The following is a 12,608-nucleotide window of genomic DNA, read 5'->3' on the forward strand; positions in this document are numbered from 1 at the left end:
CAAAAAGCGGCAGTTGAAAAGGCGTGTAGTGAATGGTTTACATTTGGAAGGTGTTTTAGATAAGAGTAAACGGCAAAATGTGTGTAGAATTACCAACAATATCTGGGATAAGGTTTGAATTGATTGCAGAGGAGCAATTTTGCAAAAAGATTGAAACCTGCAGGTAAAGATTAAGTAAGTTGTTTGATGTATTGGCCAGATTTTGGGAAACATCCATAGCTTGACCGCTACAGTTGAAAATTAACATCAGTTAACTTATCGAGTAAATCACAATATTGCTTACATGTACAGGTGATCAGTTGTACAGGTAAGTTTTATATTAAGTCACGGTTGCAGAAGTACTTTTTGAACGGCGTTTCACCATGATAACATTTGATAAGACAGCTTTCTTGGTGCGTTGAAGAGTGCCCCGTTTCCGTAACTCTTCAGTAACAAGTGTTGCCATTTTAATTAATATAGCTCATTTCTAGAGAAGGTTTGAAAGTTCGGTTAACGAAAAGGGATGATTTGAATATTTGGCACAGTAGTGCAAATAACCCGTCTCTCTTTTACATTCCTCTTTAAACTGCGTTACTTTACATTTGAAATGAACAAAAACGTTTCTTTTAAGATATAATTGTGACATCAGCGTGTGCAATGACCTTTAATTTATTTCACAGAAGAGTGAGCAAACTGCTGCCTAACCGTTAACATATGGGTTTCCATTTTTTTCCGCAGGAGTTCTCTTGGAGAGACAGATGACGAGAAATCATCCACACGACATACCCCTTTTACGCGGGCGCCGTCTTCTGGTTCAGACTTTGCCAGTGACAGCGGCGGCGACTCAGACGACAGAAAAACACACGTGATATGCAGAGGTACATCTCCAGTCGACTTCGACAACGAGCCAACGAACGCACGCAGACGGCGCCGAAGAAGGCGGGACAGAGACGAAAGTTCCATTTCACAGAAAAGGCGACGATCGTATCTGAAAAAAGAGACCAACGCTCGCAGGAGACGATTCAGGCCTAATAGACCCCTGACAATAGACTGTGCTAGTCAAACTGATTTTAAAGAGCCCGATTCCGTAGCAGGCGATATCGGGCCAGATTCGTTCTATAAATACTATGATAAATACGTAACGCAGAATTCCATTGATTCTCCCACCTCCTCCAATCCTCCTTCTCGACAAATAAGCCAAACGGAAGAGAAAAGCTCTTCTGGCATCTCGCGGCAGACGAGTAGAACCGACCGACCATCTCTCACTCAGGACATGGCTGACGAAGTCCCCTCAGAAACATCGTGGCGGGACCAAGTTTACGGAAAACCTCCCCGCCCGCAAAGATCTACTTCCAGACAGGATTCCACGGATGAGAGGCGACGGCGACGGGCACGTGATCAGCAGCGTGACACCACGGAAACGGAAGAGGAGGACAGCGTTTCTCACAGACGCCGCAGGCGGCGTGAACCATTGACCAGCACTCCCAAGAATTCCACAGCAGACGACTCCGAATATGCAAGTGCCGCTGAAGGACAGACGCCATTCATATTCAGACGTCGGGGATCGCGCACCTTCTTTGATGACGACGCTGACGCAGCGGAACAAGAAGAAAGCGCAAATCGTAGACGGCGGTTCTCGAGAGATTTTAGAGACGCTGAAGAGGACTCCCGCCCACCCTCCCAAAGCTCTAGACGACACAAGTCAAGTAGAGATAACATCAACCCTGACTTGTTTATTTCGGAACCAGAGCCAGAACCTGCTGAACCAGAGTCCCCCTCCGTGCCCCCTGTGGTGCCACTTACCCCAGAAACTCTAAGCTTACGCGATAGCATCGAAAAGGCAAGTCAACCAAATGCTATACAAATAAAACTCAATCTGTAATATATTGTATTCATATCGTGTGTGTAAGGATGCATAGCAGTGATCATGAGTTTCACCTGAAGATATTATTTCGCAATGACTACCGCTGATTTCAGTGCCAAAACTGGTACCTCAATCCAAATGTCAGGTAATATTGCTCACCACTGCGGCAACTTATTCAGGCGGCCAGGGCTGATTAATGGGTAAATTGTTTTACTGTTGCATAATAAATTGAAGCGCTGCTTTAGGTTTTGGTTTTATTTTCAGTAATTTTCTCAAACTCTAACTTGCTATTTACTCTCTGTTTGGTTCTGTAGGTGAAATCGTGGAAGGAGCAGCTGGATACACCGGCAGAGCAGGTGCTAAGGAAGCAAATTGCTGAAAACCAGGGGAAAGTAACTCCGCAGTCAAGCCCGGACGACAGCGCCCCATACAAACCAAACAGACAGAGAAGAAAGGACTCCGTCGAGTCATTGTCGGCCTCGGAACGCAGAACAAGGGGTTCCAGATCACCGCGGTACTCGGAAGATGGTAAAGACGGTTCAACTGAAAATGTAGAACAAGCAAAGAAAAAATCGCACTCGAGGTCGTCGAGTAATTCTTCCCACCAAAGTGAACGGAGATCATCAAAAGCGTCCAGACAGAATAGTAAGGAATCAGATCGTGATAAACGGGCACTGCGCTTGTCCAAAGTGAACAGTGAGGAGAGCGAACAAGGAGTGAGATCACCAAGACCCTCTGCCAGTAGCAGGGATACAACCCCACCACCCTTTGAGAGAGAAATTTCTCCAAACGTTGAAGCTCAACGTAAAAAGAAACCTAAACTAGATTCCATCTATGGTTCCAGAGACAGCGTTTTTACCTCACAAGACGATGGAGGACCGCCGAATAAAAACCATAGAAAATCTGCACTTAACAGGGCAGACGATGAAAAACGCCATAGACACCGTACCCACAGCGGTCACCAATATAGAGAAGATGAAGATATAGAGCATGGTGGTTCTTCTGATGCATTTTCAAACGATATATCAATAGGGAAACACAAAGGAAGAAGATCAGGTCATCGAACCAATTCTCGCGAGGACCTGTTAGATTCTCGCGATTCTTCACAGTCATCTCGACAGTCTTCCCGCCAGAGGTCCTCAGGAAGCAGAAGAAGCCGATCCCACTCCCAGGAGGATGTTCTGGACTTAGATGACAGGCGCTCCAAGGGCAAATCAAGCGAATCAAAGAAAAGTAGATCAAGTTCCCGTGAGGATGTCCTGAGCGACAAGAGATCGTCAGGAAGCAGGAAGACAAGTAGGTCAAACTCCAGGGAAGACATTCTATCCCCTGGCAGCAGAAAAAGCAGTAGCAGATCAAACTCACGTGAGGATATTCTGCACGTGCCAGGCAAAAGCAGGGCGCGCAGGCGAGACTCTGGCCCTCGTACATGCACTGTAGAAACACAGACGCTATCATACGAGCCTGATGAAGACAGTGTGTTAGAACGGATGAAATGGAAATCCAGGGAGGACATGTTTGAGGATCTAACGACAAAACAAACACAAACCCCTCCATGGCATGGTACTATATATGTTAACAACCTTGTGGATTTAGACGATAAACAGCCGCTTGAACGGTCTGTTTCTTTGCAGGCCGAGACTGAGCCAGAGACACACACCAAACAACCCTTAAGGTGTAGCTCTGTCGATGACTTGCTGAACGTTGAGACCGTTGAAAACACAAAGGCCGAAGATGCCGTTTTGAAAGACGTCCCAAATGTATTCCAGAAAGCAGTATCCACCTCCACAGATGACTGGGTTCTTTTTGCACCGCAACTCAATGGTGCCCAAAGAAAGAGAGAGGGATCGACTTCCAGTGAGTTTAATCTCATCGACCTAAACTCACCGCGTTCTTCGTCTATGTCAACGTCGAGACGCAGTTCCCAGTGTCACCTAAATGATTTGGCAGACATCGTGTGGCCAGTATTAGAGATTCACGAAGACGGGGACAACGAGTCACAAAAACTTCGCACGGCAGAGGAACGTGTCTTGGCCAGTGATGATGATATAAAATTAGAGGCATCTCCTATTGATACTGATGACCAAGAAATGAAAACTGCATCCGTTGAGGAACAGGAGCTTGAATCTGCAACCACTGATTATACAGAAGACCTAGTTAAAGAAGATAACACCGAGGACAATGTCATCTTCACTGTAGATCCAACTGAAGCACCTCAAGTAGGATTATATGTTGAATGTGACTTAATAGCTGAAGATGCTGGAGCTGAGCAACTTGCAGCTGTTGTGGAAAAAGAATTGGAGTCTCCTTCTGTTCAAAAACAAACCGTTGCTGATTTAGTTGAAAACGACAACACAACACTGCAGGTCGCAACTTCAAAGGAGCCTGAATTTGAGAAACTATCTAGTGAGCAAAGTGCCTCAGAACTGGTAATGGAACCGCGAAAAGAGGACCAAATACAATTGGCATCTGGCGCGGTTGATAACCTAGAACAACCACCCGATGCAGTGAAAGATATAGTTAATTTTGCCATACCTCAGACAGATGATGACGATACTCGGATTAAAGTCGCCAGCATCAGTGACGATACAATGGAAGATGTGAGAGAGTCTGTCTCTGACGTGGCAGATATTGTGATGGACGATGATGATAACTTGAAACGAGCTGTGACAGTGGACGAGGATGAAGCTGATGACGTGTTTACGGTATCTGTTGACGTAGATAGCCACAAGACAACCACGGAGGAAGAAGAGGTGGCTGGGGAAAATATGGTAAGGATGGCTAGTTTGACTGAAGAATGCGTCCCTGAGGAAGAAACCGTCCACTTGGCGGAATCTCCAATTGAGAATTTAGGGGCTTCTGAAGAGACTGGACTTGATGTCGAACTGTATATGATGGTGCAAGATGAACCAGAGGATTCCAGTATTAAAGAGACGCCCAAAGCTATTGAGACAGATGCCTCGCCTGCCCCTGAAGCGAGTGAAAACAAGGCACTGGACAATAAGGAGAAAGAACTTAATGACAGCCATGAAAAACCTGATGATATATTAAAAGCGTTGTACTTCGCTGACGACGATGAGGCAAATAAGAGAAAATCGGCAAAATCTGATTATTCTGACTTGGTTGGGTTATTGGCTTTATCAAAACTGGATACGGGACTCGCAGAAAATGACGTCTCAGTTAAAGATCAAAAAGAGGTGTTTGATAAAGAGCCGGTTCATAAGAAAGAAGGTGAGGAGATAGTAAAAGTATCCTTGAAAGATAAACTGAAGTTGAAGCAACTGGAAAAACAAAAGAAAGAACAAGACCAACAATCTCAACAGCAACAGAAAAAACAAGAAGAACATCACGACGATAAGAAAATTCCAGAAGAAGCTAAACAACGTGAAATTGTCTTTGATCAAGAGGCAAAACCTGCGAAAGATGTACAGCAACAAAAAGACCAAACAAATCAGAAACAGATAAAAAAATCAGACGACGGTTTGGTAAAGGTTTCATTAAAGGATAAGTTGAAACCTAAGAATAATGAGAAAGTAGAGAAACCACCTTTGTCCCCGACTGCAGAACCTGTCAAGATGCCGGAGCCGGTTGAGATCATGGCTGAACCCGTCAAACCCATACAGCCTCCAACACATGAACAAGTGTCTCTTGGCAATAATGAGTTACAGCTGGGTGAGGTTGAAGATTTTGATAGCATCTTTAAAGATGAAGATGAAGAGTTCTTTGAAAAACGCAAGGTCGAGGATGTTGAGGATGATGAAAGTATTCGGCCCAAGCAAACACCTTTCATAATGCGCCGTACGGATACCCACCCAGCTACTGACCTGCCACAACAAAGCGAACAGGAACAAGAGAACGAACAACAAAAATACAGTTTGGCACACATTAGGCATGACTATGACGAAGATTCAGACAGCTTGTTAAAGGATGAGAATGAAAAAGGGAAGCCTGAAGATGGCGTTGCCAAACCGAAGCAAACTCCGTTTATTATGCGACAAAGAGGAATGACCACTTCCATGACCTCTCAAGAGGATGAAGAGGAAAGAGAAGATAAAAGAAAGAGCCAAGGTGATAACAAAAGGAAGCGCCAGAGACCACAAGAGAGAAAGATTCCCTTGGAGGAAAAGCAGAAAGACGAAAAGAAGGACGAAGAAGAAACTAAAGATACTCGTTCAAGTTGGAGGGATAAACTGAAAGAGGACGGGTGGTTTGACAAGGGGAAAAAGAAAGAGAAAACAAAAACAGAGACCAAACCAACAAGCACCATTGCTTTTCAACGAAGTCGATTTGAAGACAAATTTTCAAGACCAACGCTAGAAGTTGGATCGTCAAGGCGTGAGGAACTGAAATCGTCACCCTCCAGGTCTTTAGAATCGCCCACAAAAGACAAAAAACCCGGAGTCTCAGATCGATCTAGAAAACCATCGGGGGAGAAAGCCAAATCGACTCTAGAACCCTACAGTAGTTGGAAAGCAAGAATGCAGTTAGGAAAGAGCGTTGAAGCAAAAGACGATGAGCCGTTTGTGAGTTGGAAAGAACGCAAGCAGCAGGCGATCAAAGCCGAACCTGCCCCTACCCCAACACCAACACCGGAACCGGCACAGGCACCGGCACCAGCAGCACCCGAAGAACAGAAAGAAACACGACGTCAGAGCTGGAGGGACAGAATACCCGAACTAAATAAGAAAGTAGACCAGCAAAAGGAAACTAAAGAGGAACAGGGCGAGGGGAAAAGACGACGACCAAGTCGCCAGGATGACAAATCTGATGTTAGGAAAAGTCGGCTGAATAAAGAAGGGCAGAAACAGGAGGAGATGTCAGAGGCCAGGAAACGGCGACTTAATAAACAGAGGGAACAAGAAAAAGAAGAGCCAAAAGAACGCTTAAGCCTCCAAGATCGCTGGATGAGGGGTCGCAAAGAAAAGGAAGACAAAGATGCCGCTAGGCTATCAAAATCTCCAGAGCCATCAAAAGCACCATCTCATCTAGACGACATTAAAAAACGCTACTCAAAAGTAGACACCAGAAAAGATTCCGGACAACTGAAACCGAAACAAACACCTTTCCAACCGAAGTACCGGAAACCCTCCACGGCTACGGACGATGATGAGATGTCCGAATCGGGTCACCGTTCCCTTTCCCCGTATGATAACATCAGAAGAAAACATGGAGCAGCTGAAGATATCAAAGTCCAACAGAGTAGATTTAGACCCCCGTCAAGCAGACGCGGTGCTGAAGATCGGTCCCCTTCTCCCTATGACAACGTCCAGTCAAGGCAAAGACTCAAACAAACTGATAATTTTACGGAAACAAAGGCGGCAAGCAAACAGGTGCCGACTTTAACAGTGCCGGATGAGAATCAAAACTACTCCCGGCTTACGCCACATAAAACCGCCATTCCTGCCCATATGCGCCACGCCCCGTCAATGGAGAGTCTCTCCAGCGTTGCCAGCAGTGCACCCGGCTCAGTGTCGTCTTCCATGTATTCCGAGTCGGGTGCCGAGGACAACTGGAGTGCACCCGGATCTCTACCAGGCCGGAGGCTGTCCGCTGATTACTCTGGGGGCATGAAGAGGTACGGTTCGGCGGGCATGTTGCCGGACTTAGTGCCTAAGAACGAGCTTAGACCATCCGATGTTGACACAGATACCGAGTCCGTGGACAACAGACGCAGTAAGAAAATTGGTGGATTTATTGGACAAGTTCGTGACATCGATAGTTTGTTAGGTTTTAGTGAAGATAACTTTTCTGACGATTTCTCGGATGAGGAAGAAGACAATCTCAATAAGACGGCTGTTGGTAGAACAAAGCAATGGCCGCCACCTAAACCGGAGCCAAAGCATGAAGAACGGATGAACAAAGCGAACACTGCAAAAACTCAAAAACTCGCAGACCCGACTAAAACTCGACAGAAGGTACCGAGCTTGGACCAAATGATGGGTATAAAACTGGATCCCAGGGCTATCACGCGAGCAAGTCAGTTTGGACTCCTCAAGCCCAGGACGTCAAACACTGAGGACGATCTCATGTTCATTGGTGCGGCTCATGATATTGATGACTTACTCAAACCAAAGGCACCTCGCATACGTGCCTCTGAAGCTCAGCAAGAAGTGACACACAGCAAAAAGGCGTTGCAAGACAGATGGATGAAAAACCAACCGAAACCGGAGGAAAAGAAAGCAGCAGCACCAGCGAAGAAACCCGGGAAGCTTTCAGGTTGTCTGGGGGGCTTACTGGACAAGTTTAACGCCCCTGCGCCTGCTGAGCCAGAGCCTAAGCCTTCAAAAGCACAGTCGAAGCGTAACGCTCTAAAAGGAAAGGATATCTATAGTGCATTCTACATGAGCACCGTGGCTGAAGAAGATGAGGACGCCAAAAACAGAAATAACACTCCGGGTAAACTGCCCAAGACCGAATCTACACCCAACCTGATTGATTCCCCGGTTCCCAGCCAACAGCACGGACTGCTGCAGCCCTCTGCGGCGGAACACAGCGCTTCCATGACAAACTTGGACTCAATTGGAAAGAAGAAAAAGAAATCCAGAAAAAAGAAGTCGTTTTCTATGGAAAACCTGGAAGATTTGGATACACTTTTGTCAAAGGTAACAGCATCTCCGAAGGCTCGCAGAAGAGACGTAGATGCGTTTGATGTATTTGATATGCTGGGGAAGGATTACAGCGAAGAGGCAGAAAAAAAGAAGCAAGAAGAGGCAGCTGCAGGGAGCGAGAAAGCGGAGAAACCATCTCCACAACTTCTTGCCGAGCCCAAAAGAAACAGGAGCAGAAGTCGAAGCAGGAGTCCCACGCCTTCCCGCAGAAACAAAGGGGGCGCTGACGACAAGAAAGATGACGAAGAAGAATTGCCTCCTTGGAAAAAATGTTTGGAGGTTGTTCTTGAGGTCAAAGGTTTTGTCACAATTAACGACCTGCTGATCATATGCCAGAAACCAAAGCCAGACGATAGTGAGCTGCCTGCGACAGATGATGGATGGGAGGGGTTCAAGAAACTGAATGATCTTCTCGATAACATGGGAGTTGATATGAAGAAGGTACGTATATTCACACACGCGCATACAGGTATTATAAAAAGACCAGCGGAGGGCAGTGCTACGTACTTTCTTTTAAAACATAATGTCGACTGCAGACTCACACTTTTCCAGAAGCTGCACTCAGGGGTCCACAGAACTAGATTTCGTATACCTAGCATTGTAACGAAAATTGCACCCTATAAATAACTAAATCAGTAAACAAATCATAAATAAAAGAATAAATGGAATTATCTGGCAGGGAGAGGGACTAAAAATTGTTGATCACCAATGACACGTGTTCACGTTAAAAGGCACAGTCGCCGTTCGCAAAACGTGTTGGCACAGTGAGACTGTGAGGCAGATTATCCAAAAGTATATGCAAATTTGTAGATATAACCACGTTTGATATTAGTTTCATTGAGCCACGAGTCAGTGGGTATGATTTTGCGTTCTTACAATCTATATTCGAGGATCACTTTTGAAAGTACCACCTGTACCGCTATATGGCGGCCTGCTACGATATCACCCACACTCACACAAATAGATCAGCCAGCCCTTTGGTTCCCACGTTGGACTGCGCCATTTTAACGCCATGTCCCTCCCCGTCATGTGTCATGGGGAATTTTAGTCGCATCAGATTGCACCATTTTATTTCCACATTCAAAATATTAATGACCGATTTTCACAAGAGATTATTATTATCGTCATTTACGCTCCCTTCCTATTCTAAAAAGAAAAACAGCGCGCATACTGATTTTACACAAATATCAAACGCCGCAACTACTGAAACTTCTTTGATCAGATCAAAGTCAACCACGTGATGAAATATATGAAAGAAGTTAAAAATGTGGGATTTTAAAGCCCCAAAATAATTACTATGAGAAATGATATTTCAAAAAAAAATGGAGGAATATTTGGTGTATTAATCATTAAACAAGAGTTAACAAATTTCATAAACTTATTTATTTGCCAAAATGGCAACTTGTTCTTCTACACAAACCCTCACTTTTTCAAAGACGTTTATCGACTTCCGAAAATGTGACAAATATAGAAGTGGTCAACTTAGTATATGAGGCCCACTCAGATTAAGAAGCGAGAGACCTGTGGATTTATGTGTGCTTCACAAGTATGTTTTCTGCTAAAACTGTGGAGTATTATGCCTCTATGATTAGCGTTTGGGGTTCGTCGTTTGAGAAAAAAGCTATCAAAGCTGTCAGGGAGCAGATATGGAAACATTGGAACATTCCTACATGAAATATTTAGTTTCCATCGTTAAAGGTTTAAGGAGTGAATCTTTATGAAGATTTTTAAAATTTCTTATTGACTTCTGCTATATTTTAAATAAGCCATATTTCAAATGTTTATCTACTGTGAGTGTAAGAAATACTGTCAAGTCAAAAACACGCTGAGAGACGTAGTAATGACAGTTAATAGCAAAAATCAGTTCTTCTTGAGAATAATGAAAGATTGGTTGGAAAAAATGCAATTGTATACAATGATTTACTTGAAAGGAGTAGATAAGTTGGTGAACTGACATTTAAGAATCAAAAACTCTGTAAAACTCCGTTTTCAAGGAATATTTCGCAACAATAAACTACCTTCAAAACCTAACAACGTGAATAACCATGGGCCCATAAAAACGACAATTAAAAACAAACAGTAATTTATCCAGAACAAATAACATTTCACACAAGGAAGAGGTTTTAATGTAAAAGATACAAAGAAAAAGAGAAAAACGTATCCTAACTGACGATATGCGCAATAGACCTGGGCAGAAACAACTTGTTCACTTATTTTTTGAAACTCGTGCTACTACGGTAGCAAATTTGGTTCATTAGTTACTCACTTACTCACGCCAATTAACGTTAATGGAAAAAGTTCGCGTGTGGGTGGAAGCGCAATGATTAAAGGTATTGACGATCATGTTTTCGGTATTCTGAAGTGATGAGTAATGTGATGCAATTATTTAACGATGGTATATCTGCCCTAAGGTAAGTAAGGCACCCTTCATTTAATTTAAGCTAAGACACGTACATGTATACCAAAACACTATTAGGACCGTTTTACATAACGAATTTAATATCTGTCTCAGACAGCAGTAAAACAGAGTCTAAGGGGCTACCTCGGTTTTTTTTTTTTTTTTTTTTTTTTTTTTCAGTATTTTAACTGGGTTCCAGAGCAAATTGTCATAGTATTTACTTTGACATTTATATTCAGTGGTAACGGTGAGCCATTTAGCAATGTCTACGACATGCATGGTGGGCCAATCGTTGGTAAAATGCCATATCGCAAAGTCGACTTGATATGTAGTCGGCTATCCAAGTTTATCAGTCTTGACTAAGCTAAAAATTTTTGACTTTTGGGGGGTGAATTTAACGTGATCAGAACTGTTACGACAACCGATTAATAGAATCCAGAAGTAAATAATAATTTCAGTATTTTTACACACACTCCAAATACTGCACTGCATTTTAAACGAAGAATACACCATGAAAGTTTATGCAAAATTCAGATATAAGTATTTATTTTCATTTTTAAGTGAAAGTAAATCCAAATTCAGATATTACTCACATAAGAACTGTCACATTTTAAATAGACCTTTTATTAAATATCTTTACTGGTTTATATGCTAAACATAATTATGTCAAAAAAGGCCAATAAATGATCGATAAACATTTTTATAAATATGTAATTTATAATAAATTATGAATATATATTTTTTCGTAATTAATCTAATGCCAAGAAAGCCCGCAAGAAAAATACACCTTACAAGTTTTATTTCCGCAGGTGTGTGCTCCGTAGGCTAGTCTTTGTCGTTCTACCTTATGTCAAAAGATGGCGCATGAACCAAACATAGCTGTGCTGTACAGAAGTCTATGTACACAGTCTGCAGTGTGTTATATATTCATTATCAAACAGCCACTGGTTTTTATTTTGAATGCAATCACGCAATACTGTAGACAGAGACAGATGTGAAACGTGAAATGAAAGTAGAATTCAAGTTACACAGGTAGGCCTAATCAGATGGGTCAAACATAAAAAAAAAACAATTCTAAAACGCACCAGAACGTGATAAATATAAATTTGAACTGAGATAAAGAAGCGAAATAATTTTTATTGCTATGACGAGCAATATGCAGTGAGATATAGGGGCTTAAAAGATGAGTTAAATCTATATAGCCTACCTTGTACTCAGGTAGGCTTAAATTAAAGGCCGTCCGTAAGCACAGCAGGTGCGCCTTAATTTATACCTATGCCAGCTCAGCCTAACCTTTAAACCAGTAAACCGCGCATTAACTTCATCAAATAAACAAATAAAGCATTCATTACTAAATCCAAAATTATCAAAGAACATTTTGACAGGAACGGGGTAATCAACTGTCTTGAATTAGAGAAATTTTGAAAGAGCCCACGCTGTAGTGACGTCACAGCTCTGCCAAGATGAAATCTGATATTCCTACACCAGTACCTGTCTGGGATATTATTCAAGCAAGGTAGGCGCAGCAGACGATATATCATCCGTAGAACTCTCCAGGTTATCTGCCAAGTTGATGCACCGTAAATAAGTTGGTTATTTAGTACGACTTTCGGCATTTTGCAAAGGAATTCTCTCAACAGGAAAGAGGTGATTCATTCGCGGAGGATATATTCACAGAGACGTAGTTGTGCGGTCAAACACACTCAGAGCACCGATGAAGTGAAAACATGGCGACGTTTAGTTGCAGGGTCCAATTTTT

At 43.0% G+C, this 12,608-nt stretch overlaps 2 protein-coding genes across 5 annotated transcripts in view; one reads left to right on the top strand and one right to left on the bottom strand.

Annotated features, from left to right (window-relative positions):
- The window catches only part of LOC147762345 (RNA helicase MOV-10-like), a 156,082-nt gene that overhangs the window by 54,873 nt on the left and 88,601 nt on the right, over positions 1-12,608 (bottom strand). The window lies entirely within an intron of this gene.
- Positions 1-12,608, top strand: part of LOC106178464 (uncharacterized) — an 85,010-nt gene that overhangs the window by 17,357 nt on the left and 55,045 nt on the right. For all 4 annotated transcript variants that reach the window (XM_087012111.1, XM_087012114.1, XM_087012112.1 and 1 more), the window contains 2 exons: positions 718-1,819; positions 2,158-8,892. In XM_087012111.1, coding sequence (XP_086868237.1) covers positions 718-1,819; positions 2,158-8,892 — 7,837 coding nt within the window. The remainder of the gene's footprint in view (positions 1-717; positions 1,820-2,157; positions 8,893-12,608) is intronic.

Source organism: Lingula anatina, chromosome 4 (genome assembly GCF_051362555.1).
Source record: "Lingula anatina isolate TDL-2025a chromosome 4, LinAna3.0, whole genome shotgun sequence".
Classification (NCBI taxonomy): Eukaryota; Metazoa; Brachiopoda; class Lingulata; order Lingulida; family Lingulidae; genus Lingula; species Lingula anatina.